The sequence below is a fragment of the Hemiscyllium ocellatum genome, chromosome 31 (assembly GCF_020745735.1).
Source record: "Hemiscyllium ocellatum isolate sHemOce1 chromosome 31, sHemOce1.pat.X.cur, whole genome shotgun sequence".
Taxonomy (NCBI): Eukaryota; Metazoa; Chordata; class Chondrichthyes; order Orectolobiformes; family Hemiscylliidae; genus Hemiscyllium; species Hemiscyllium ocellatum.
In genome coordinates, this window is record NC_083431.1 from 49129249 (window position 1) to 49156895 (window position 27647).

Below are 27647 nucleotides of genomic sequence, written 5' to 3' on the forward strand. Positions count from 1 at the left end.
AAAAAGGTGTACCCAGACCTTTTCTAGATCAGATACAAAGATTCGATTGCCCCATCTCACTTTTCACTGCAATAGTGAGCCCATAACATCCTTTGTATGATCACAAGTTGTAGTACAGACCCTCACCTGGCTGAAAACTAGTTAAGGACTCTTCCAAAAAAGGAAGATAAATTACAAAACCCTGATCATATTGTATTTGTAATGTCATCCTGTAATAACCACTCCGTACTTATCAGTTTCTTCCTATGGTGTTTAACTGTTTTTACCACCTAAAAATGTATGGAGTAGGTCCAGAAAAATAAACTAACACAGACCTTTATCAAGAACACATGACTATGGCTTACTTAGCACAAGTGATTGATATTTGCATTTAATGTATAAAAAGCATTTCAAGGTGCAAGAATAAGCTCAGAACTCAGCATTCAAATTTCATTTATTCCAGGTTTGGAAATCTTGTCAGGCAAGATCTTTCCAATCACAAAACACATACATTTAGGTCAAGCTGTAGGTGTTCTGTTGCTCACATAAGTCTTTAAAATGCAATACAAGATTGACTGATCTTCATTGGAAGAAATAATAACTGCACACAACGTTGAGAAATGGTGCTAGTAATTTAATTAGTTTAGAGATCTCTCATGGCAAACAGACTTAAAAACCGCTAGCAAACAGACAGACATACAGCAGTGACCAGTGCCACTTGTCTTGGCGTGTTTGCAACAGGTTGGAGTCCTCCTGTTCTGTACACATTGATGCAACCACTCATCTATTTCCTGTTCTTCACAAAGTCCTCTCCTTTCTTTATAGAGCCCTTCAATTCACTCATAGCTTCAGCTACAAGCTTCTCTTCAAAGGCAGATAGTTTTCCTAGTCCAAGATTCTTTTCAATCCCATTTTTCTGGAATAAAAATTAAACACAAAGTTAGAAAACATTTTAAAATAGATGTCTAGGAAGGATTTGATGTATTCTAGCTGACAAGATTATTAGTGACAGACTTTACAAATGAAGAGTTATACAATGTTGCACTGAGGAGTAAACCAAAAAGAAAATCAGGAAAATCTCAGATCTATTCGCAGCTCTGTGCCAAGTTAGTTGATCACAGCTAAAATAAGTGGATGCTCTACAGTTGGCTGAGGTGGGCCCTTGGTGGTGGGATAGAAGATAATAAGTTTCATGATTACTAACATGATGCCTTCTGGAAAAGGTGTACACAAAAGGCATGGATGGCAGGAGTGAACTCAGGTGGGGTGCTTCCAAAGTCAAGTAGTTCACCATACACTACCAAGGTTCTCAGTCCAGATCATGTCAAAAGCACTGGGTGTAGGTGGGTTTGCACTATGCTCACCACCTTAAACACTCAAAGGCAGCCTTCAGGGGTCTTCATGCAGAACATCCCCATCTACTCAGGACTGAAGACAACAGTGACCAGTACTCAATTTTGACAGTGGAATGTCTTCTTCACTCCTTTGGATCACTGAGGTCATACAAAGAAAAGAGGCAGCAAGCAGACTTCTGCCATTTTGATTCTAAATGCAATAATTCTGGAAAAAGACGGCTGATTTAAAAGACCAAGTTTTGCAGAGTGGAAGGTGGCTACTTATTATTATTTAAAAGCTGAAAAGTCTGACCAATCTAAACAGTACTCAAACTCACCCCGAGCAGCAGAGGTGTAGAGAAATACGGTGATTCAGTTTCTTCGGATCTGACAAACGCACATTCCACCACTCCTTCTTTACCATTCATAGCATCCAAAAGAGAGAAGACAAATCTGGCGCCGGCGTAAGCCATGGACAGGGTGGCAGAACCTAAATGTTACACAGGAGATACAAAAACTGACCTTCAAATCTGCAGTAAAAGCCATCATTGTATCGTGCACTGAAGGAGCAGGATGGTGACTCAGTGGTTAGCACTGCTGCCTCACAGCACCCCCAGGGACCAGTTTTCAATTCCTGCCTTGGGCAACTGTCTGTGCGGAATTTGCACAATTCTCCCAGCGTCTGTATGGGTTTCCTCTGGGTGCTCTGGCTTCCTCCCATTCCAAGGATGGGCAGGTTAGATGAATTGGCCATGCTAGGTTGCCCATAGAGTTAGGGGTAAATGTAGAGGAATGGATCTGGGTGGGTTACTCTTCAGAGGGTCAGTGTTGGAGCAGAGGGGGTAAAGAGTAGCAGCTGGGAGAGAATCCAAATTAGATCTTTTATCTTTGTTCTCCAGAGTTATACCAAAATGGTTTAATCCTGTTTGAACGCAACATGTATGTATATGAACCAGTATTTCCAAACAATGAAGTCTAAATTATTGAACCAATGTCTATATAGCACAAATACCAAATGAAATTTTCAGCAGGTACGTGACGAGCTTAAATCCATTTGTGGATGCAATGCTGTTGCAATGAATAAAATGGCAAATAGAAGACAGTTTATACTGGAACAGTTAATTTGAGAAACCATGAATCAATTCCTGCAACCGGGGGAGTGACTAACAGGACTGACACTGGGTCCATGTCTGCACAAGTGGTTTGAAATCTTGCACAAACCTGCTCCAGCCTTGGCTTTTACCACCTCTGTACCAGCCTCCTGGATCCTGCCTGTTAGGGCCTCCAGCTGGTCCTGGGGAAATTCCACTTTAGGATTGCACTAGAATCAAAACAAAATGGAGGAGTCAAGCACTGTACTCAACTGCTCAATGCCTATTTGCAGAATACCAATTCTTTCATAAAATTAAAGAGCTTGTCGATCATGTAGAAACTAATTCAGATTCATGAAATATGCTTTTAAACAGTGAAGCCTGGGTGTTTGCGCCGAGGTCAAAGACAGATTTTAGTCCACTTCCAGCTTGTCCAGTGACCACTACTGATTCGACTCCAGCACTTGCTTCGGATACCAATTTTAAGATTAGTATATACCAGCTTCAGAGCCAAGTCATTATGCAAAACGTTTTTTTCTGAGTAACTGGGCTACATATTTTGAAGTGACAGAGACTAAAATCCTGACAGATATTTGTAATAATGGGAAGAATAGAAAGTGCTGATGCAGAACAACTTCCCTCCAGCTATGAAGGACAAGAAGATTGATTCAAATTGAATGTGGAATGACAGACCTGGAAACAATTAAGTGGTTTAGAGTCATAGAGATGTACAGCATGGAATCAGGCCCTTCGGTCCAACCCATCCATGTCTATCAGATATCCCAATCCAATCTAGTCCCACCTGCCAGCACCTGACCCATATCCCTCCAAACCCTTCCTATTCATATACCCATCCAAATGTCTCTTAAATGTTCCAATTGTACCATCCTCCACCACATCCTCTGGCAGCTCATTCCATACACTCACCACCCTCTGCGTGAAAAGGTTGCCCCATAAGTCTCTTTTATATCTTTCCCCGCTCACCCTAAACCTATGCCCTCTGGTTCTGGACTCCCCGATCCCAGGGAAAAGACTGTATTTATCCTATCCATGCCCCTCAATTTTGTAAACCTCTATAAGGTCGCCTCTCAGCCTCTGATGCTCCAGGGAAAACAGCCCTGGCCTGTTCAGCCTCTCCCTATAGCTCAAATCCTCCAACCCTGGCAACATCTTGGTAAATCTTCTTTTCTGAGCCTTTCAAGTTTCACAACATCTTTCCGATAGGAAGGAGACCAGACTTGCACACAATACTTCAACAGTGGCTGAACCAGTGTCCTGTACAGCTGCAACATCACCTCCCAACTCCTGTGCTCAATACTCTGACCAATAAAGGAAAGCATACCAAACGCATTCTTCACTATCCTATCTACCTGCCAGCCCACTTTCAAGGAGCTATGAACCTGCACTCCAAGGTCTCTTTGTTCAGTAACACTCCCTAGGACCTTACCATGAAGTGTATAAGTCCTGCTAAGATTTGCTTTCCCAAAATGCAGCACCTCTCATTTATCCGAGTTAAACTCCATCTGCCACTTCTCAGCCCATTGGCCCATCTGATCAAGATCCTGTTGTAATCTAAGGTAACCTTCTTTGCTGTCCACTACACCTCCAATTTTGATGTCATCTGCAAACTTACTAACTGTACCCCTTATGCTCACATACAAATTATTTATGTAAATGACAAAACTTAAAGGACCCAGCACTAATCCCTGTGGCACTATATTGGTCACAGGCCTCCAGTCTGAAAAACAACTCTCCACCACCACCCTCTCTTCTACCTTGGAGCCAGTTCTGTATAAAAATGGAGTGAATAATATGCAGAAAGTGGGAGTATTGTGTATTCTGTCCTTATTAAAAGCAAGGCAAAGCATGCTCAATATATTTAACACCGATACTTTTCATTTTAGCTTTCCTATTCTACACTTCAAGGACAAAAGAAAGTTGAGGACTGCAGATGCTGGAGATCAGAGCTGAAAATGCGCAGGTCAGGCAGCATCCAAGGAGCAGGAGAATCGACGTTTCGGGCACGAGCCCTTCCTGAAGAAGGGTTTAGGCCTGAAACGTCAATTCTCCTGCTCCATGGATGCTGCCTGACCTGCTGTGCTTTTCCAGCAACTCATTTTCAGCTACACTTCAAGGACCACAAACTCAGTACTTCAGCATTCTCAAAATGTAAAAGTGGATGTTGAAAATTATTTTACTGCTAGTTCAATACAATCCTCAAGAATCTATAACTATTCATAGCATCAAACAGTGGTATATTTCAGACTTATTTGCTGTATTGAAAAAATTTTGATACCAGACAGCTGGCAGTCATCTCTGGTTTGACAAACGCCTAACATCCTTACCTGAGAGATCAGGGGAATGATCGTCTTACCAGCATGGCCTCCAACCACTGGGACAGACACACGAGCTGGGTCAAGGCCCTGAAAACAGGAAGCTCAATTAGTGTGGGAAAAGCATGAAGTAATAGAGTTAAATAAACATGTTACTACAGCAAAATCAACCATTTAACATCCAGAGTTTCAAATCAAAATTCAGGAACGGTTAGTTATTTGGCAATTACAATGACTTGCATTCAGAAGTCATTTAAAAAAAGTGACAGGTATATTGCTCTAGAATGATCATGACACCTAGCTTTCAGTGATACACATTCCAATAATGCACCTTAGGGCAGGTGACCACCCTGGCCAACCCTACTTAATGCTGTTTCTGGTCAAAATGCTCTGGACCCTGGTTTCAACATCTTTTCTCAAAAGGAGAAAAGGTACAAGGCATGAAATACACAAACATGGCATTGCCCCAAGTCAAAAGACTATAATTAAGCTAAGTGACCTAATTTTAGGAGACCTTGAAAACAAAAAGTTGTTCCATACATGTGGAGCAAACTACAGTATCATAAGGCATAATGGTAATGTCCCTACCTCTGAGCCAGCAGACCCAGGTTTGAGCCTCACCTGTTCCAGAGGTTTGTCATAACATCTGACAAGATTTAAAAAAGGAAATCAAATAACAGTGTCCCTTTTGCCACCCCCACCCCAACCTATTGCATCCCAAAACATAGCCTATCCTATTCAAAGTCAGCAAAATGTTGCAGCTGCTCATCAACTTCAGGAAGCAGAGTGGAGAACACAGGCATCTGTATCAACGGTGCTGAGGCAGAGGTGTAAAGAGCTTAAAGTTCCTAGGAGCAAATATCACCAACAATCCATCCTGGGAACGTTACAGTCAAGAAAGCGCACCAATGCCTCTACAACCTCAGGAGGCTAAGGAAATTTGGCACGTCCACAATGACTCATCAATTTTTATAGATGCACCACTGAAAGCATTCTATCCAGATGCATCACAGCTTGGTATGGCAACTGCTTTTCCCAAAACCACAAGAAATTAGGGAATGCAGTCCAGTCGATCACGAAAACCAGTCTTCCATTGACTCAGTCTACACTTCTTGCTGCCTCTGATAAACCAGTCGACATAATTAAAAGCTCTCCCACCCCCATTATACTCTCTTCCACCTCCTTCCATCGGGCAGAAGATACCCAAGTTTGAAAGCAGGTACCAACAGACTGTAAGACAACTTATTCCTTGCTGTTATCAGACTTACAAACGAACCGCTCATATTAGAGTCGATTTTTCTCTGTATCTTCTCTGTAAGAGTAACACTATACTCTGCATTCTATTACCATGATGTACTTAAGATACAATGTATCTGGTTGGTACACAAAACACTACTTTTCCCATGCTTACCTTCAGTTCACCAATAAACGTGTTGGCTCTGACCACATCCAGTGTTGTCACGCCAAAGATTTTGTTTGGGTTGTAGACTCCAAGTTTCTTGAAAACCTCTGACGTGATTGGTATGGTGGAGTTCACCTTGTAAAATGAAATAGGGTCTGTCTTAACACTAGGAAGGTCAAAAATAAATTACAGCATTTCCAAAGTCAAAATATAAGTGGCATTCATTACAAGTCCCCACAAGATTGCAACGATATAATATTATCTTTACAGAGCTTTAAGTACACTTAATTTTCAGAGAAAGTGCCTCCTACCAGTGAGGATGTTAAAAAAAAACTGGGATTTTTCCTCAGTTGACTAGAGCAAGAGAACTGTGCCGCAACTTAAAAGTTTTGCCAGTGAATATACTCTATACAGAGAAAGAGGGACTCAATATTTACAATGGATGGGGGCAAGGGCATTTAGCCATCTTAGATCATGTATTCAGGAGTGGGGGAGAGGGGCGAAAGAAAGAAAGAGTGCGAGAAACAGCATGCGACAGACCTATTCCCTCCTCTATTTGGAGTTCAAAATTTTTCCCACCTCTACCTTGATGAAAAAGCTTTGAAAAATTACTTACCCAGCAGTAACCAATGACCCAAATGACCAGAAACATTAAGTCCTTGTTTTAGTCTCCCTACAAACCTCAAAAATTATTACTCCCATTTAGAAGTGCACACTGGATAAATGGTAATGCTTCAGCTCAGTTACTTACTTTCAAAGCTAATAATCCCCCAATTTTTAGCCTTCTCTCAAAGGTAAAGCATTGATTCAGTCAATGTTTTCCTTCAGTCTTAATTAATAAAGCTAAACATTATACTCAAGGAAAAACCTGATCAGGCCACTGGAGAAATTTACCAGCACCGAATCTCACTGCTGTCTGGAAGAAGTGTTTTTCGGAATATACTTAATTGGAAACGATATCACTCAAAAGGTACAAAAATTTAGGTCAGTGGCAAGAGAGAGCGCGTGCGCACAAGTGTGAATGAGAGACCTGATTTTAGGAGACTTTTTAAGACCCCAGAAAATTAATTTATCCCTGAAAGCAAGAACAATTCAATTTTGCGCAATTCATTTCTGGGAGGAGTCAATCACAATAGTCAAATTATAATGTCGAGTACAGATCTAGCACTGGCACAGTGCAAACTTACAGGATTGGAGATGATACAGATCATGGCCTCTGGACAAGTCTGAGCACAAGCCTCTGTTAAAACCGCAACTATTGTAGCATTAGTATTGAACAGATCATCTCGAGTCATGCCTGCAATTAAAGCAATTTGGATATTTGTCACCTAACAGTTTATGCAAGGTTAGGACTAATTAACAATCCTACCACCAATTCTCTACACAATCTATACTTTGCTCAATGATGACCTTTGATTGGATTCTGGGTAATCCAAGATGGAGGACTGGAAAACTTTCTGGCTGTAAGAGCTGCTCCTTTTTTGAGTTATTTTGTGTTGGAGGTGACTTCCTCGAATTCCAGGAGCAGCAATTACTGTTTTATATGCTGTTGCATAGTTTTGGAACTTTGGAAAAAACAAAGTCAAAACAACAGTGGTTTAAAAAAAGGGAGAAGAGCAGACAAAGGCAGCACATGGTGAGTACAGGGGAGGGCAGGAGGGAGGGAAGTTACTGCCTTTGCTGTTTGAATTAGTGTATCGCTGGACATCGGAGTGCATCTGGGGAAATTAACAAAGTGAAATTCACAACTAATCTTGGAGGAACTGTTGGGCGAAGTTCACAGCACAGAATCAGATAAGTTAACTGTTGTTTTAAGTCTGTCCAAGCGAAAGGCTACAGTAGTGAGTTCAGTGGATTCTTTCTTGATCATATGCTTTTGAAGATAAGTCTCTTGATTAAACTTAAAATATAAGCCATAGCAATTAATTTAACCTGGGGCAGTGTTTGCAGAGGGATAAGATGGTGTTATTTTCTGGGGCTGTAGATTGTGAAGGAGCAAAAATGGCCTTTGCAATGATATGTACTTTGTCAGATGTGGGAGTTTAAAGAGAGTTTAAGGGTTACTGCGGATTATATCTGCCATAAATGCTGTTGGATGCGAATCTTATCAGATCGACTGGATCAGTTGGAGACAGATAGAAGCGATGAGGAATTTGCAACAGCATGTGATGGATGGCAGTTATAGGAAGGGGGGAGAATCTCAGATACAGTCACATAGATGGGTTAACTCCAGGAAGGGCAAGACAGGTAGGCAGCTAGAGCAGGAATTATTTTTGTGGATATACCCATTTCAAACAGGTATGCTGTTTTGGAAAGTGTTGGGGTGATGGATTCTCAGGGAAACGTAGCATGAACAGCCAAGTTTCTGGTATTGAGACTGGCTCGAATGCAACGAGGGGTACATCTGCTTCCAAGAGATCAATTGTGTTAGGGGATTCTGTAGTCAGAGGTACAGACAGACGTTTGTGGCCAGCAGAGAAAAAGCAGAATGGTGTGTTGTTTCCCTGATGCCAGGATCAAGGATATCTCAGAGGGTGCAGAATGTTCTCACAGGCAAAGAGGGACCAGTAGAAGGTCACTGTCCACATTGGAACTAACAATACAGGAAGGGAAAAGGTTGAGATTACACAGAGTTAAAAGGAGGTCCTCAATGGTAGTAATACCTGGAATACGCTCAGTGCTACGAGCTAGTGAGGGCAGGAATAGGAGGATAGAGCAGATGAATGCATGGCTGAGGAGCTGGTGTATGGGAGAAGGATTCACATTTTTGGATCATTGGAATCTCTTTTGGGGTAGAAGTGACCTGTACAAGAAGGATGGATTGCACCCAAATTGGAAGGGGAATAATGTACGTGGATGTCACGGTGGCGAGCACTGCTACCTCACAGCGCCAGAGACCCAGGTTCGATTCCAACCTCAGGCGACTGTGGAGTTTGCACATTCTCCCACTGTCTCCCTGGGTTTCCTCCAGGTGCTCCAGTTTCCTCCTACATTGCTAAATTGTGCAGGTTAGGCGAGTTGGTCATGCTAAGTTGCCCATAGTGTTAGGTGGACGGACGGATGGTCGAACAGTCAAGGCAGGCAGGGACAAGGTAGGATTAATAAATTAAACTGCATTTATTTCAATGCAAGGGTCCCAACAGGGAAGGCAGATGAACTCAGGGCATGGCTAGGAACATGGGACTGGGATATCATAACTACAGAAACATGGCTCAGGGATGGACTGGCAGCTTAGTGTTCTAGGATACAAATGCTACAGGAAGGATAGAAAGGGAGGCAAGAGAGGAGGGGGAAGTGGCATTTTTGATCCGAGATAGCATTACAGCTGTGCTGAGGGAGGATATTCCCAGAAATACATCCAGGGAAGTTATGTGGGTGGAACAGAAATAAAAAATGGATGATAACCTTATTGGGATTGCATTGTAGACCCCCCTCCCTCCCCCAATAGTCAGAGGGAAATTGAGAAACATACTTGTAAGGAGATCCCAGTTATCTGTAAGGATAATAGGGTAGTTATGGTAGGGGATTTTAACTTTCCAACACATCAACCTGGACACCCATAGTGTTAAAGGTTTAAATGGAGAGGAATTTCTTAAGTGTGTACAAGACAATTTTCTGATTCAGTATGTGGATGTACCTGCTAGAGAAGGTGCAAAGCTTGACCTAATCTTGGGAAATAAGGCAGGGCAGGTGACAGATGTCAGTAGGGGAGCACTTTGGGGCCAGCGACCCTAATTCTATTCATTTTAAAATAGTGATGGAAAAGAATAGACCAGATCTAAAAGTTGAAGGTCTAAATTGGAGAAAGGCCAATTTTGACTGTATTAGGCAGGATCTTTCGAAAGCTGATTGGAGGTAGATGTTTGCAGGTAAAGGGACAGCTGGAAAATGGGAAGCCTTCAGAAATGAGACAACAAGAATCCAGAGAAAGTATATTTCTGTCAGGGTGAAAGGGAAGGCTGGTATAGGGAAGGCTGAATGACTAAAGAAATCAAGGGTTTGGTTAAGAAAAAGGAGGAAGCATATGTCAGGTATAGACAGGGTAGATTGAGTGGATCCTTAGAAGAGTATAAAGGAAGTAGGAGTATACTTAAGAGGGAAATCAGGAGGGCAAAACGGGGACATGAGATAGCTTTGGCAAATAGAATTAAGGAGAATCCAAAGGGTTTTTACAAATATATTAAGGACAAAAGGGCAACTAGGGAGAGAATAGGGCCCCTCAAAGATCAGCAAGGTGGCCTTTGTGTGGAGCCACAGAAAATGGGGGAGATACTAAGTGAATATTTTCCTTCAATATGTACTGTGGAAAAGGAGATGGAAGATATAGACTGTAGGGAAATAGATGGTGACATCTTGCAAAATGTCCAGTTTACAGAGGATGAAGTGCTGGATGTCTTGAAACGGTTAAAAGTGGATAAATCCCCAGGACCTGATCAGGTGTCCCCAAGAACTCTGTGGAAGCTAGAGAAGTGATTGTTGGGCCTCTTGCTGAGATATTTGTATCATCGATAGCCACAGGTGAGGTGCCGGAGGGCAGTAAAGACAAGCCAGGGAACTACAGACCGGTGAGCCTGACCTCAGTGGTGGGCAAGTTGTTGGAGGGAATCCTGAGGGGCAGGATGTACATGTATTTGGAAAGGCAAGGGCTGATTCGGGATAGACAACATGGCTTTGTGCGTGGGAAATAATGTCTCAAACTTGATTGAGTGTTTTGAAGTAATAAAGAAGATCGATGAGGGCAGAGTAGTAGATGTGATCTATATGGACTTCAGTAAGGCATTCGGCAACATTCCCCATGGGAGACTGGTTAGCAAGGTTAGATCTCAATACAGGGAGAACTAGCCATTTGGATACATGAACTGACTCAAAGGTAAAAGACAGAGGATGGTGGTGGAGGGTTGTTTTTCAGACTGGAAGCCTGTGACCAGTGGAGTGCCACAAGAACCAGTGCTGGGTCATCTACTTTTTGTCATTTACACAAATGATTTGGATGTGAGCATAAGAGGTACAGTTAGCAATTTTGCAGAGGACACCAAAATTGGAGGTGTAGTGGACAGCGAAGAGGGTTACCTCAGATTACAACAAGGTCTGGACCAGATGGGCCAATGGGCTGAGAAGTTTAATATAGATAAATGTGAGGTGCTGCATTTTGGGAAAGCAAATCTTAGCAGGACTTACACACTTAATGGTAAGGTCCTAGGGAGTGTTGCTGAACAAAGACCTTGGAGTGCAGGTTCATAGTTCCTTGAAAGTGGACTCGCAGGTAGATAGGATAGTGAAGGCGGCGTTTGGTATGCTTTCCTTTATTGGTCAGAGTATTGAGTACAGGAGTTGGGAGGTCATGTTGCGGCTATATGGGACTTCGGTTAGGCCACTGTTGGAATATTGCATGCAATTCTGGTCTTCTTCCTATCGGAAAGATGTTGTGAAACCTGAAAGGGTTCAGAAAAGATTTACCAGGAAGTTGCCAGGGTTGGAAGATCTGAGCTACAGGGAGAGGCTGAACAGGCTGGGGCTGTTTTCCCTGGAGCGTCAGAGGCTGAGGGGCGACTTTACAGAGGTTTACAAAATTGAGGGGCATGGTTAGGATAAATAGACAATGTCTTTTCCCTGGGGTCGGGGAGTCCAGAACTAGAGGGCATAGGTTTAGGGTGAGGGGGGAAAAGATATTAAAGGGGCAACTTTTTCATGCAGAGGGTGGTATGTGTATGGAATGAGCTGCCAGAGGATGTGGTGGAGGCTGGTACATTTGCAACATTCAAGAGGCATCTGGATGGGTATATGAATAGGAAGGGTTTGGAGGGAAAAGGGCCGGGTGCTGGCAGGTGGGACTAGATTGGGTTGGGATATCTGGTCGGCATGGACAGGTTGGACTGAAGGTTTCCATACTATACATCTCTGACTATGACTATGAATTTATTTAACCCTCACAAAGCTGAGTGCTATCGCTGTGCAAAGTGTACACGTACAACTCAATAAGTAGTGAGAAACTAAAATCTATTTAACAGCCAAAAGGCTGTACTGACAAATGTTAACAATCGTGTTTAAGCCAAGTAGTACTCATTTTATTTCGGAAAAACAATGCACTTTGAAAGAACTAAATAAACCTTTAAATGTGATAAATGGTTCTCTGGGTTTGAAGTGATATTTTGCTAATTACACATAAGCTCTAGCAGAGAGAAAAAAAAAGTTTTATTTTTAAACCAATGCAGTCTTTTCGCTTTGTCAAAGGACAGCATCTCTCGCCACCTAAACCTGGACTTCAGTACAATGCTAAGCCTGACTAGGTTTCATTTACATTGAAACATATTCATTTCATTAAGAATAAAACAACACACAGAACAAAATTTCAAATGAAAAACAATTAACAGGAGCTGCTGGGTTGAGTTACTATTAGAATTACTAAAAACAAGTGCGATGGAAGTTGACAATGTTATTGTTTGGGAACTTAGCTCTGAAGTTTTTTTTGTTCGGGGTCCGAAACACACTAGTCGCAAGTCAAAACAGCATTTCTAAAATACCATCTGACTAAAAGATTACAGAAGCTGGGCTCGTGAAATAATTGCTGAAGAATTTACTGAACTGAATTTTCATTATCTAGAGCAGCACAGGAGCAGGTTGAAGTTCAGAAGATCCATAGCAATGCAAGGGCAGGTTAATTTCTGACAGACTATGTCAGAGATGGAAAGAAACCTTAAGCTGTTTTAGAAGTTCTTCCTTGAGTGAGAAATGTGAAATTAACCAGTGCCAAAGTCTCTTAACAGAGAATCACAATGGTGACTAAAATATGCTGAAGGGTCATTGTTTGTGGCCATGTTAAAAGGAAATCTTGAAGTGAAGTGCTTCAGTGGGGTTACATGTTTGCAAAGTAAATAGCTGCAAAAAAAAAAACAACAAAAAGTTCGTTCGTTCATGTTAAGATCTTCCCAATAAGCTACTTGTGCGGCTATGTGGGTGCCGTGATCGTACAGTGGTCAGTACGCCATTGATGCCGCAGCAACCTTGGCTCGAATCTGCGTCTCCGCAGTAGGCGCTTGCCATGTTTCACCTTGGGATTGGAGGATCCTCATTTCCCTGAAAACTGGTTAAATGGTAGGGTTTAGGACCTGGCTTTGTTGCTCCTCTCCCTTGTAAAATTGCTGTTTCTGTGTAAACAGCTGTTAATGTTAAATTGTTTTGTAAACTGAATTGTTTAATTAAAAAAAACTACTTGTGTTCAGCTAAAGACACATTGAACATACTCAGAGGCTGCTAATGACTGGCTATCATGGGAAACGAATTTTAAAAACAAGCTTATGGTTAACCAAGTTAGGTTTAGCCCAGAAATCTGATTTGAACAATGCCATTGCCAGCTAGGATCATAAAATATATTTTAACTGAATCACTGTCAGTAGATTGACAATTTATACACTTGGCTTAATCTTCAAGAAATTCAATTAATGAATACTTTGATATAGTGGGTTCCATGGTAAATTAGGTGATTTGACATTTAACTTTAGAAGCTACATTTCTAATTGCTTAGTTTGTTTAAGTTAATCCAACTTTGACATCATATTACAATTCTCTTACTACATGCTGAAGAAGCAAACATTCTTCAGCGGACTTCGATTCCACACTAGAGAAATTATACATTATTAGGTGACTTAAACTTCACTTCACAGGTGGATAAGTCACTACCTTCTATGGGAAACCTTAGTTATATTGTTCAACAAGGACACTGTACTCTAGAATACAAGGGCATCAGTAGAGATACTTCGGTGAAGTGTTAGGCATAAGAAAGTATTTCACAAGAGCCTGAAACACAAATGATATGCACTAATACTTCTATGGATTGTAAATCTATATCAATAATATCTTAATATTCCATATGGGGTAAATTTAAACCATAAATTGTGGATGGCCATTCGTCTTTGGGGGATAGCCATTCACAATCTTTTCTGAAATCACTACACCTGAAATTCCCAGAGCTTGTGGATTCCCCATAAGAGTTGAAACTCTTAATTCTTTGAGGGAGAATAGTGATTTTGTTTGTAGACTCCCAGAAGATAAGCATCACAAAACACAAGCTTACAGATCTCTCTAATCTGAAACAAACCTCCAATTGAGAGGCTGTAGTCTTAGTTACCTCTAAATGATAGTGTCATACTGTATTTTATGCCAGGCAGCCAGATGTACACTGCATTAGCAATTCTGAGATAACGCAGATATAATGTGCATCAGGACTCCTCAAAAATTGTATGCAAATATTTGTCTGCTTTATCTTCGGTCTGATCTGACTGACCAGAGCCTCAGGTCTGGTAGCTGCCAGTTTTTGGTAGTTATCTTATCACCTGTGTCAACCAGTTTTCTTCAACAGACTACATGTTAAGCTCACTCGTGCATTTTGCCAGATTAATTTTGCTTTCATACACTGCACAATCTAAACTATGTAGTCAATTGGTGTTGGTTATCATCCAGTTAGTGTGGTGGGAACCCCATTCAAGCTTTCATTGCTTTAGTGGAAGGAATAACAATATCACCTTGTAAATACATCGCAATAATCATCAGTTTAAAGATCTGTAAAACTCAACTGAGCAAGACTGGCAGCTCAGTGAGCAAAGTATCATCCCTCAACATTTAATTACCTACCTGGTTTCCGAGGTACTCCAGCAGGAATGACCACCAGTTCACTTCCTTTCAAGGCATCAGGCAGCTGTTCGGCACCCAAGTAACCTATGGATAAGCATCACTTCAGTGAGCCCTTCATCATGCAGAGCCAAACATACTTACATCAGAGACTGCCAAGATTTTTGTACTCCAACCTACAGAGCAGGACTTGAATTCATTTGTACCAAGCTCATTTTCTTCAAGTTATTCAACTTTTGTAAACTGCTTTATTAAGGGCACTTAAACTAAGGTTTGCTGTATAGAAATATACCTTAGGTTAATGTTCAAATCTATTAAAGATTCAATATTAATTTACACATTTACATATACTTGACAGGAGTTGCATTATGTTAATACGTACTCACCAGTAACCTTTGCTCTAGTCTCAATGTGACTGAGATCAGCTGCAACACCAGGCGTGTGTGCAATATCATAGAGTGAGAGGTCACTCACAAGAGGGCTGTTCTTCAGTAGCAGAGAAAGAGGCTGTCCAATGCCACCTGAGGCTCCTAATACTGCTACCTTGGCATTGTTCTGTGAAAAAAAAATCATTCATGTGATCTTGAGAACAGCTAGGAAGCAACACTAAATGTTAATAGTTGAACAAGGAGGTGCCATTGCTTGCTATTTGTGATCAATTAGTTACTAGCACTTTCTAAAACAATTTGGAGTTTGACAGATATCCAGCCAGGCTCACATTACTATAAACCCCACTGTCAAAGTTTAGGTGATTGGGAGTTCTGTTTTTCTCTATCAAACATGAAAGCCTAGAGCTCACCTCAAGAGAAGAGCTTTACTTCAATTTATCTCTAACCATTATTAATTATGTATCTTTAAAAACCACCAATATGAGATTAGAACCAGAACAGGCACAACGGTAAGTTTTCCTCACTTAAAAATATCATTCACAACTTTATAATCTAAGTGTCACAAGAACACAGTAAATACAATTCATATTTTTAATTTCTCATGATGGGATTGAGCCCTCACTCGCAGGATTATTAGCTCAAGCCTCTGGGTGGCTCACTCAAAAACTGATTATTCATCTCCCCACATTGAACTTTCGTAAAAATATTCATTCATGGAATGTGGACATCACTGGTTAGCCAACATTTACTGCTCGCCCTCAGGTGCCCTTAAGGCAGTAGTGAGCCGCGTTCCTGAACCTCTGCAGTCCACTTGCTGTGGGCTGACCTATAATGCATAGGTAGGGAATTCCTGAGACACTGAAGCAATGGTGGCATACTTCCAAGTCAGGACAGGGAGTGTCTTGAACAGGAACTGGCAGATGGTGCAGTTCCTATGTATGCCGTCTTTGTCCTTCTAGGTAGAAGGTGTCATGGGTTTGGAAGGTGCTGTCCAAAGTGAACTTGATGAATTTCTGTACAGTATCTGGTAAATGATACATACTGCTGTGCATCGATGGTGTCAAGCTTCTAGAGTGTTTTTGGAGCTGCATCTATCCAGACCACTGAGGAGTGTTTCATCACACTCCTAGTTTGTGCCTTGTAGATGGTGGACAGGCTTTGGGGAGTCAGGTGGTGAGTTAACATTAAATGAGCTATAGCAGCACAATGATAGTGCCCTGACCCCTGAACCAGAAGGTCCAGGTTCAAGTCCCACCTGCACCACAGATGAGTAACAGTGTTAAGAAAGGTTAATTTTTTAAGAAAAAAAAAGGACTGTATAATTCAACCATTTCCATTTCTTCACTTTGTGGACAGGAGTGGCTGGCATTTTAACATTCCCATCCAAACCACTTGTTGACCCCCAGAGGGCATTCCATCCAAAGTTAAAATCTTTGAAAATGCATTCAATTTCAAAGTTTGTGCAAAGATTTGTAGCTCGGGTGCTCATTGTTGTGGTTCTGTTGGCAGAGCTGGGAATTTGTGTTGCAGACGTTTTGTCCCCTTTCTAGGTGACATCCTCACTGCTTGGGAGCCTCCTGTGAAGCGCTTCTGTGATCTTTCCTCCGACATTTGTAGTGGTTTGAATCTACCGCTTCCGGTTATCAGTTCCAGCTGTCTGCTGCAGTGGCCGGTATATTGGGTCCAGGTTGATGTGCTTGTTTGAATCAGTGGATGAGTGCCATGCCTCTAGGAAGTCCCTGGCTGCTTTCTGTTTGGCTTGTCCTTATAATGGTATTCTTGTCACAGTCGAATTCATGTTGCTTGTCATCTGCATGTGTGGCTACTAAGGATAGCTGGTCATGTCGTTTCGTGGCTAGTTGGCGTTCATGGATGCAGATCGTTAACTGTCTTCCTGTTTGTCCTATGTAGTGTTTGAACAGTCCTTGCATGGGATTTTGTACACTACATTGGTTTTGCTCATGCTGAGTATCGGGTCCTTTGTCCTGGTGAGTTGTTGTCTGAGAGTGGCTGTTGGTTTGTGTGCTGTTATGAGTCCTAGTGGTGGTAGTAGTCTGGCTGTCAGTTCAGAAATGTTCTTGATGTATGGTAACGTGGCTAGTCCTTTGGGTTGTGGCATGTCCTCGTTCCGTTGTCTTTCCCTTGGGCATCTGTTGATGAAATTGCATGGGTATCCGTTTTTGGCGAATACATAGTGTTCTCCTTCCTCTTTTTGCAGTTCTGGTGTGCTGCAGTGTGTGGTGGCCCTTTTGAACAGTGTCTTGATGCAACTTCTTTTGTGTGTTGGGGTGGTTGCTTTCGTAGTTCCACTCAGACCCATCATATCGCTACCAGGGACACCATCACACAAACTGGCTAAAGAACTACAACAGAAACGGAAACACCTGATCAGCAGATCCAGACACTCTATACACTCAACACAGGAATTCTTGGACATCAGAAATATACACATGAACAAGGAAGAAACTGTGGTCTCATTCAATGTAACGGCACTGTTCACCTCTATCGACAAAATCCTAGCCAGAGAAACAATAGCCAACCTACCTACTGGACATACAGAACAGACAACAAGACAGTGAACCTATCAACAAAGACTGCATACTTAAACTACTGGACCTGTGCCTCTCAATACACTTCACATTCAACAACCAAATATATGACAAACCCATGGACTCACCCATCTCTGACTCACAACAGAAGCTGTAATACAAAGAGTAGAACAAACAGTCTTACTGCAAATTCAACCCAAACTCTGGATCAGATATGTGGATGACACCTTTGTAATCATTAAAAAAAACACAGAAATAGAGAACACACACTGGATAATCAATGCCACACTCTCAGGAATCCGATTCACTAGAGGAAGAAAAGGACAACCAACTCCCATTCCTAAATGTGATGGTACAGAGAACACTGAACGGAGGTTTCACCACAAAGGTATACAGGAAAGCCACAAACACAGACCAAGTCCTGAACTACGAAAGCAACCACCCCAACACACACAAAGGAAGTTGCATCAAGACACTGTTCAAAAGGGCCACAACACACCAGAACTGCAAAAAGAGGAAGAAGAACACCCCTACAACGTATTTGCCAAAAATAGATACCCCCACAATTTCATCAACAGATGCCCAAGGGAAAGACAACGGAATGAGGACATGCCACAACCCAAAGGACTAGCCATGTTACCATACATCAAGAACATTTCTGAACTGACAGCCAGACTACTACCACCACTAGGACTCATAACAGCCCACAAACCAACAGCCACTCTCAGGCAACAACTCACCAGGACAAAGGACCCAATACTCAGCATGAGCAAAACCAATGTAGTGTACAAAATCCCATGCAAGGACTGCACAAAACGCTACATAAGACAAACAAAAAGACAGCTAACGATCCGCATCCATGAACGCCAACTAGCCACGAAACGACACGACCAGCTATCCTTAGTAGCCACACATGCAGATGACAAGCAACATGAATTCGACTGGGACAACACTACTATTATAAGGACAAGCCAAACAGAGAACAGGCAGGGAATTCCTAGAGGCATGGCACTCATCCACTGATTCAAACAAGCACATCGACCTGGACCCAATATATCGGCCACTGCAGCGGACAGCTGGAACTGACAACCGGAAGCGGGCAGATTCAAACCACTACAAATGCCGGAGGAAAGATCACAGAAGCGCTTCACAGGAGGCCCCCAAGCACTGAGCTTGTCACCTAGACAGGGGACGAAACGACTGCAACACAAATTCCCAGCTCGGCGAACAGAACCACAATAGCATTCACTTTCACTTGAACCAAGACATCGGTGCAATTTTCTCAAATGATGTAAAGGTTCCTCTGTACCCAAACAGCAAGTACACTTAATATACTTGATCCATATCCGTAACAACTCCTCACTGATACTTATACATTAACCATGGGTCACTTTAAACTCAAGGTTGAGACCAGTTACTCCTTGTTACTTAAGCTCAATAATTAGTTCTTCTAGGATTCCACAGCAAGCAAGCCGAAGTATAATTGTTAATGGATGCTTATCTTTGTGCCCTAATTATACAATCCAAACTATATAAACTAAACTCAGACTCGCTCAAAAGGATTAAAAACTACCTAATGGTGGTGCACCTCCATAACAGATTGCAATGTCATTGAAAAGATTTTCCACTTTCACATGAACAACCAACACAGTCTCTGAGAAAGCAAGTTATTCAGTATATGGGTCAGCAGGATTGTGGTACAGTTTCTTTGTTTCAGTTCGAACTGCTACATGGGACAGAACAGTCAGTAACTGGGGACTGAACCAAAGAGTGTAAAGATACAGCACAGAGGTTGGCTTAGCACGACTAGAGGAAAGTTGGCTTAGCATGACTGAACAAAGAAAAATAAGCCAGCATTAAAATGATAAAGCAAAAAAAAAACTGAACCAGTCTGTATAGAATGGAAGAATGCAAAATTGCGTTAAATAATCAGAGGTATAACTTAGTATTCCTGCTTGGCAAGGCCACAACCTGATGTCCTTATTTTGACATTTAGTACATAGGGTTTGAAGTGAGAGTCTGAAACCTACCATTAATGATAAGAGTACAGATGGCACCAAAAACTGAAGGTTAAACAGAAGCAGTTATTGATGGCATTTAAAACAAACCAGGCTGACACTTCTGAATGACCCTGATTGTAAGAAGAGACAAGTCTCAAAAAGCCTGACAAGTGAGTTGGGCACCACAGCAAGTACAAACATGAACTATATTTAGGTTGGTCAGTCACTAATAATAAATTTATCTAAACACATGCAGCACATATTTAGATATCTAAGACTCATCAAGAGCACCATCATAAAAGGGTGCTCAACATCCAGGTGAACCACTGTTCTTGTCCCATTACTGACATTTGTTTGTTTTTCTTTCCTTACCCTCAATCACACACCTAACCCAGAGTACATTCTGCTCCCCCATCCTGCACAAACACCAGCCCAAGGTACCTGACGACACTCCTCCTACAGGATTGAGTTCAAAACGATAGACAGTAACCCACCACTTGTGACTTGCTCAGACGTAAACAGATCCACTCTTTATGGGATGCAGAAATCATTAGTTAGTCAGCATTTATTTTCAATTTCCCACTGCCCTCAAAAGGTGGTGGTGACCTACTTCCTCAAAGCACTTTCTTGTCAGGGAGAATTCCAGGATTTTGACCTAGCAACAGTGAAGGAGCAGCAATAACGCACAAAGTCAGAATGGCGTATGGCTTGCATAGAAACTTGCAATGATGTTTCCCGAATTTGCTGCCTACGCCCTTGGACAGTCAATAGGCAGTCTTGGTGGAATCAGAAAGTTACTCAGTAGAGAACTCCCAAGCTATTGAACTGCTTTTGAAACAGTAGCATTTATGTACTGAGTCCAGTTCAATTTCTGGTAAATGATAACCCTTAGTGTTATTAATGAAGGCTTGAACAACGATAATGTCATTCAATGACATGGGAAGATATTTGGATTATCTCCTGTAGGAGAATGACCATTGCCCATTACCTGGGTCTTTCAAAAGTTATTTGCCACTCATCAACCCAAACCAGATAGAGTCTTGCTGTTTACAAACACTAATGATTTCACTTGAGGAATCACAAATGGTGATCAATCAACAAGCATCTCTAATGTTGATCTTATAACAAAGGGAAAGTCATTGATGAAGCAGCTGAGGAACTAACGGCTCGTGGGGTGTGGTAGCAGCAACTGTACCTCTAGGCCTGGATTCAAGTGCCACCTCCTCCAGATGTATGTTATAACATACCTCATTAGGTCGGTTAAAAATTTATTCTCTGCCATGTTGTTTTGGCCTGGGCATGACTGTACTCCATCTATCACAAACATCCTCCTCTGCTATGGTTTCAACCAGGGGAGTATTTTTCCACAGGTCCCATCAATTTTGTTTGGGTTCCACTATGTTATGCTCAGTCAAGTGGTACCTTGATATAAAGGCCAGTCACTTACCTCACAGCTAATGTTCAGCCCAAAATTGCAGTCAGGTCAAGATCTGAGTGGTGCTGGTAGATCCCATACCAAGTACCAATGCTAAGTCGTCTGATCATATTATTTGCTACTTATTTGATGTTATTGGATTTATATACAATCTCTACTTGTATATTCTACTGAATAGCTACACTTAACTAGAAACTATTTTTTATGATATCATTTTTGATGGCTTCATCTAATGCTAGTCAACTGGCTGCTCAATGTGACTATCTTCACCTGAAATTCCAGCATCTTGCACTTCATCCACTCACTTACAGATGGAAGTAGACACTTTGGTCAACCACATCTATCCCAACCAAGTCTCCCGAATGAAAACTAGTGTGTCACTTACCTGTATATGTCCACACCCATATCAACAACCAACCCTGCGGGCAACCACTAACTCTCCTTCCCACTGCCCCAGGGACATGCAAGTCCTGGAACGTCTCTACCACTAAATCAAAAACACCCACCACCTGGAGGAAGAATGCCTCGGCCACACCTTCAACCACACAACATCAACATCGATTTCATCAGTTTCCAAATCTCCCCACCCCAGATCCAACGCTCCAACTTAGCATGACCCTCTTGACTTGTTGGACCTGTCCATCTTCCTTCCCACTTATTCACACCACAATCCCCACCAATCTATCACAATTACCTTTCACCTGCATCCATCTATTGCCTTCCCACCTACCTTCACCCCAGCCCACACCCACATTTCCCCTCCACATTTCTGATGAAGGGCTTTTGCCTGAAATGTCAATGCTCCTGCTCCTTAGATGCTGCTTGACTTGCTGTGCTTTTCCAGTGTCTCACATTTTGACACGAAATCTTCAGCATTTCCAATCCTCACTTTCTCCATATCCCTCCAAACCTTTTCTATTTATCTACTGTCAAATATCTTTTACATGTTGCAACTGTACCTTCATCTACCACTTCATTCCACATACAAACTATTCAAAAAAAAAATGTTGCTCCTCAGGTCCATTTTAAGTCTTGCTCCTCTCACCTAAAACAATTGCCATTAGTTTTGAACCCCCACTGCCCAGATCTGAGGGAAAAGACCTCTGCTAGTCGCCTTAACTAAATCCATGACTTTACAAACCTCTACAAAGTCACCCCCCACTCTCCTACATTCCAATGAAAACGTCCAAGCCAATCTGGCCTCTCCCTACAACTCAAATCCTCCATTCCCTGCAATATCCCAGTAATGTTGTTCTGAACGTCTCCAGTTTGATAATATCCTTCCTATAGCAGGGCAACTAGAACATGAGTGTCCCAGAAGAGGCCTCACCAACAAAACTTCAACATGTCCCAACTCATATGCAAAAGGTCTGAGCTATGAAGGCAAGCATGATAAACATCTGAACCACTGTCTACCAGCGATGCAACTTTCAAAAGAACGATGTGCCTGAACCCCAAGTCTGTTCGACAACACTACCCAGGACTTTATCATTAAGAGGATAAGCCCTGCTTTTGGTCGCTTCACAAAAATGCAAAGCTCACACCTAAACTAAGCTGCATCTGCCGCCACTCAGCTCATTGATCAAGATCTGTGTAAGCTTAGATAATCTACTTCATCGCCAACTATACCATCAATTTTGGTGTCATCTACAAACTGACTAAACATGCATCCTAAATTCTCATCCAAATCATTTATGCAAATGACAAACAACAGTAGGTCTGGCATCAATCCATGTGGAACACTGCTGGTCATGGGTCCCCAGTACCAGAAAACAACCTGTCACCGCAACCTTTTGCCTCCTACCACAAAACCAGTTCCCAGAAGTCCATGGGATCTCACTTTACCAGTTCAGAAAAAAAGTGAGGATTGCAGAAGCTGGACAGTCAGAGTCAAAAAGTGTGGTGCTGGAAAAGCACAGCAGGTCAGGCAGCATCAGAGGAGCAGAAGAGTCTGTTATGGGCAGAAGCCCTTCATGAGGCCCTGAAGAGCTTATGCCCAAAACATAGACTTTCCTGCTCCTCTGATGCTGCCTGACCTGCTGTGCTTTTCCAGTGTCACACTTTACCAGTTAGTCGACAATGTGGAACCTTGTCAAAAGCTTTACTGAAGCCTATGTAGACAAAATCTATGCCTCTGCCCTCAATGTTTTTGGTTAACTGCCTCAAAAACTTTAAAATCATGTTTTGGATACAATTTCACTTGCGCAGAGCCATGCTGACATCCTTAACTGGTTCCTGCCTCTTCAAATGCATGGAAATCCAAATCTCAGAATCCCCAACATATACCCACTACTAATATCAGAATCTCTGGTCTATAGTTTGCAGGCTTCTCCTTATAGTCTTCTTTAAATAGAGGCATAATATTAGCCACCTTGCAGTCCTCTTTTACCTCACCCGTGGCTGGAGAAGATATTGTCACTTCCATTACTTGCCTTGCCTTAATTCCTAACAATATCAAGTTTCACTCCTTCTCTAGTAAGTAAATCAAAATATTGATAACAAAATTTTCTTAACACAAATTCCTCACAATCCAAGCCATTAATACTATGGCAGTGCCAGTTTATCTTTGGAAAGTTAAAATCCACTATTGCAATCCTATTGTTCTTACATATATCGGAGATCTCTCCATATATCTGTTCCAGTTTCTCATTGACTGCCGGTGGGCCTAGAGTACAATCCCCATATGATCATCGTCTTCTCATTTCCAAGTTTCACCCATATGCTTCCACTGGATGATGCCTCAGAAATATCCTAAGTACATCAGAAATGTTTTCCCTAGTCAAAACACCATTTTTCCTCTTCTCTTACCTTCTTTTCTCTGTCCCATAGCATCTACACCCCAGAACATTGAGCTGCCAGTCTTGTTGCCCCCTCAACCATGCCTCTGTAATCGATATAATGTCCCAGTTCCACACATGCCTGGAGTTCATTTGCCTTACCTGTAAGACCATTGAAATAAATTCAATTTAACTCTTCAGTTACCTCATTCTAACTTGCTCTACCCTGCCTTTCTAATTAACTTACTGTTTACCTTCAGAACCATCCTCACCTGTATCTCTATTTTCAATACTGCTTAGGATTACTCACCCCTCTCTTCTAGTTTAAAGATTGCCGGATAAAACTTGCCAGGGAACTATAATATGGCATTCCTGAGGTCAGTGGTGGGTAAGTTGCTGGGGGAGATTGAGGGACAGAATTTACATGTATTTGGAAAGGCAAGGACTGATTAGGGATGAGCATGGGAAATAGTATCTCACTAACATGGTTGAGTATTTTTAAACAAGTGACAAAGATGATTGATGAATGCAGAATGGTAGTTTTGTCTATGTGGACTTCAGCAAGGTGTTTCAACAAGGTTCCACAGAGTAGACTGGTTATCAAGGTTACATCACATGGTGTCCAGGAAGAGCTAGCTATGTGGATACAAAATTGCCTTGAAAAGTACAGAGGGGTGGTGGTATTGGGCTGTTGTCCAGACCAGGAGCCGGTGACCAGTAGTGTGCCACAATGATCAGGGTTGCATCCACTGCTTTGTGTCATTTCATACAAGTGATTTGGACACGAATATGGGAAGTTAGTTTACAAATGGACAGTGAAGGTCTTGTGTACAAACCTTGGATCAGATGGGCCAATAAATCAAAGATCAGCAGAAAGAGTTTAATTTAGATAAGTGTGAGGTGCTGCGTATAAGGCAAATCAAGGCAGGACTTGTATATTTAATGGGAGGGCCCTTGGAAGTGCTGCTGAACAAAGTGACCTTGTGATACAGTTACAGGCAGGCAGAGTGAAAAAAAAGCATCAGGTTCATTTACCTTTACTGGTCAGTGCATGGAATATAGGAGTCGGGAGTTCATGTTGCAGCTGTACAGGACATTGATTAGGCTGCTTTTGGAGTACTGCATTTAATTCTGATCGTCCTGTCATAGGAAGGATGCTGTTAAACTTGAAAGGATTCAGAAAAGATTTACAAGGATGTTGCTGGGTTTGAGCTATAGGGAGTGGCTGAATAGGCTAGGGCTGCTTTCCCTGGAGCAGAGACTGAGGAATTACCTTCTACAGGCTTATTAAATCATGGAGACATGGATAAGGTGAACAGCCAAGGTCTATCTCCCAGGGAAGAGATTAGAGGACATAGGTTACAGATTTAAAAGGGCCCCAAGGGCAATTTTTCCATGCAGAGGGTGGTGCGTGCACAAAATGAGTTACAATAGGAAGTGAAGGAGGTTGGTAAAATTAGCATCTGAATCGCACATGAACAGGAAGAATTTAGAAGGATATGGGCTAAATGTGAAATTTTTTATTTATAATACCTGATCAGTTTGTACAAGTTAGATTGAAGGGTCTGTTTCCGTGCTATACAGACTCTATGGTGAGGCACATATATGCAGAAATAGAAAACTTCTGATGAAGCACTGGTCTCGAAACATTAACCCTACTTCCTCCTCAAATCTGCTGCCAAGTCTTGCCAGCAATGCGTTTTTGTTTTCAAATTTCCAGCATCCGTAGTTATGGAGTCAGATGTACAGCATGGAAACAGACCTTTCTGTCCAACCCGCCCATGCTGACCAGATATCCCAACCCAATCTAGTCCCACCTGCCAGCACCCGGCCCACATCCCTCCAAACCCTTCCTATTCATATACCCATCCAAATGCCATTTAATTGTTACAATTGTACCAGCCTCCACCACATCCTCTGGCAGCTCATTCCATACAGGCACTATCCTCTGTGTGAAAAAGTTGCCCCTTAGGTCTCTTTTATATCTTTCCCCTCTCACCCTAACCCTATGCCCTCTAGTTCTGGACTCCCCAACCCCAGGGAAAAGACTTTGACTATTTGCCCTATTCACACCCCTCAATTTTGTAAACCTCTATAAGGTCTCCCCTCAGCCTCTGATACTCCAGGGAAAACAGCCCCAGCCTGTTCAGCCTCTCCCCGTAGCTCAGATCCTCCAACCCTGGCAACATCCTTGTAAATCTTTTCTGAACCCTTTCAAGTTTCACAACATCTTTCCGATAGGAAGGTTGTTTGATTTAATAGAACACGCAGGGCAGCCTTGGGCCTGGTTTGTGCAAAACCTTCTCCTCGTGGCTCTCACCCTTTCAGCTAGAAACCCTGCACTGATCAAAGCCAGGGTCACAATGCAGAGTGCAGGCCTATTCCAACAAGAAGCCGTCCTTGTCTTGCCTTCTTTCCCCAGACCCATTCGACCGGCTCCTGAAGAGGTTTCCCAGTAGCCCGCTATCCCCTGGCCTCCCAAGACATGGCCGTGGCTGGCTGTTCCCCACCTTGTGCAACCACCCAGCTTCACAGGAAGTCAGGCCCCAGGCTTCCTCGGGGTGACGGCTGGGCTTGTGTGAGGCAGGGGAGCTCCTATCCCAACCCCTTTACCTGCGAGGAGACGGAAAAGGTCCGGCCAAGCACGGAGGCTGCAGGCCTAACAACGCGGCTGAACATTTCAAGCGGCGACCGATCCCTCAACGACGGTGACTCCAACGACCTCCAGCCAGAGGACTTTCCAGGGGGCGCAACCGAACCTATTGGGCCCAGGCTATCCGCCAATCACAACCAACCGAGCACCCGAAGCCTCTCTGCCATTGGCTGGAGTATCACGTGACAAGCACAGCGTTTGGTTGACCGGCAAGACCCAGCGCCCGCCCCTCGTTCATGATTGGTCGAAACTGTCACAGCGTACCTTTCCGGTTTGGCTGTCTGTCAATCAGAGAGGGGGTCGGCAACGGAACCCCACTCTCGTCCGTGAGGTCATTTCCTGGATACGACGCGGAGCCTTCTGTAACTAAGAAGCCACTGAGAGACTGCAGCTTATTTGCTCCTTTACTGTTGTGATGGCTGGAATCATCTTTTGTGAAGCCACAGAGCTCTATAATTTATTGAATCAGTGCACAAACTACTCCAGGTTAACAGAGCCTATTTACCTTTATTTAGTTGGTGAGTAAAGACCACAGCAGGGAGACTGAGGTCATCACAATGAAATGTATTGGGAACATATTACAGTGCAGAAAGGAGGGTATTGCACCATTAGTGGTCTGTTAAAAGAACAGGGAAAAGAAAGAAAAATAATAGATATCAAACAAGGGCTGGGTGAGTTAAGAACAAAATTAAACTCTGAAATAGTGTATGAGCACAGGAGAGATTTGATTTGATTTATTATTGTCACATGTACCTATTTGGTGTGCAATACAGGCAAGATCATGACATACAAAGATCATCGGATGATTGAACAGAGAGAAATACAAAATTAAGGCTGCAAAGGAGGTGCACAAAAGCAAGATCAACATGAGTTTTGAAATTTGAGATGTCCGTCCAGAAATCTAATACCAGTGGGAAAGAAGTTGTTCTTAAACCTGTTGTTCATGTGTTTAATTTTTGTATGTTCTGCCTGATGAAAGAGTTTGGAAGAGATTATAACCAGGATGGGAGATGTAATGATAGAAGAGTTAGTGGTTTATGTTCTTCATAGCTGTAACTGTTTCTCTCTCTCTCTCTCACA

At 42.4% G+C, this 27647-nt stretch overlaps 2 protein-coding genes across 2 annotated transcripts in view; one reads left to right on the forward strand and one right to left on the reverse strand.

Moving 5' to 3' along the window:
• Positions 1–598: 598 nt before the first annotated feature.
• On the reverse strand, positions 599–26689 carry mdh2 (malate dehydrogenase 2, NAD (mitochondrial)). The gene is made up of 9 exons (XM_060847867.1): positions 26528–26689; positions 15151–15319; positions 14768–14851; positions 7327–7436; positions 6149–6274; positions 4750–4827; positions 2535–2634; positions 1652–1803; positions 599–895 (listed from the first exon to the last, which is right to left on the reverse strand). The coding sequence occupies exons 1-9, from the start codon at positions 26591–26593 to the stop codon at positions 764–766; spliced, it is 1017 nt and encodes a 338-aa protein (XP_060703850.1). The 5' UTR covers positions 26594–26689; the 3' UTR covers positions 599–763.
• Positions 26690–26982: 293 nt separating this feature from the next.
• Positions 26983–27647, forward strand: part of styxl1 (serine/threonine/tyrosine interacting-like 1) — a 28927-nt gene continuing 28262 nt past the window's right edge. The window contains exon 1 of the mRNA XM_060848268.1: positions 26983–27085. Within this exon, the coding sequence (XP_060704251.1) occupies positions 26983–27085 (103 nt within the window). The remainder of the gene's footprint in view (positions 27086–27647) is intronic.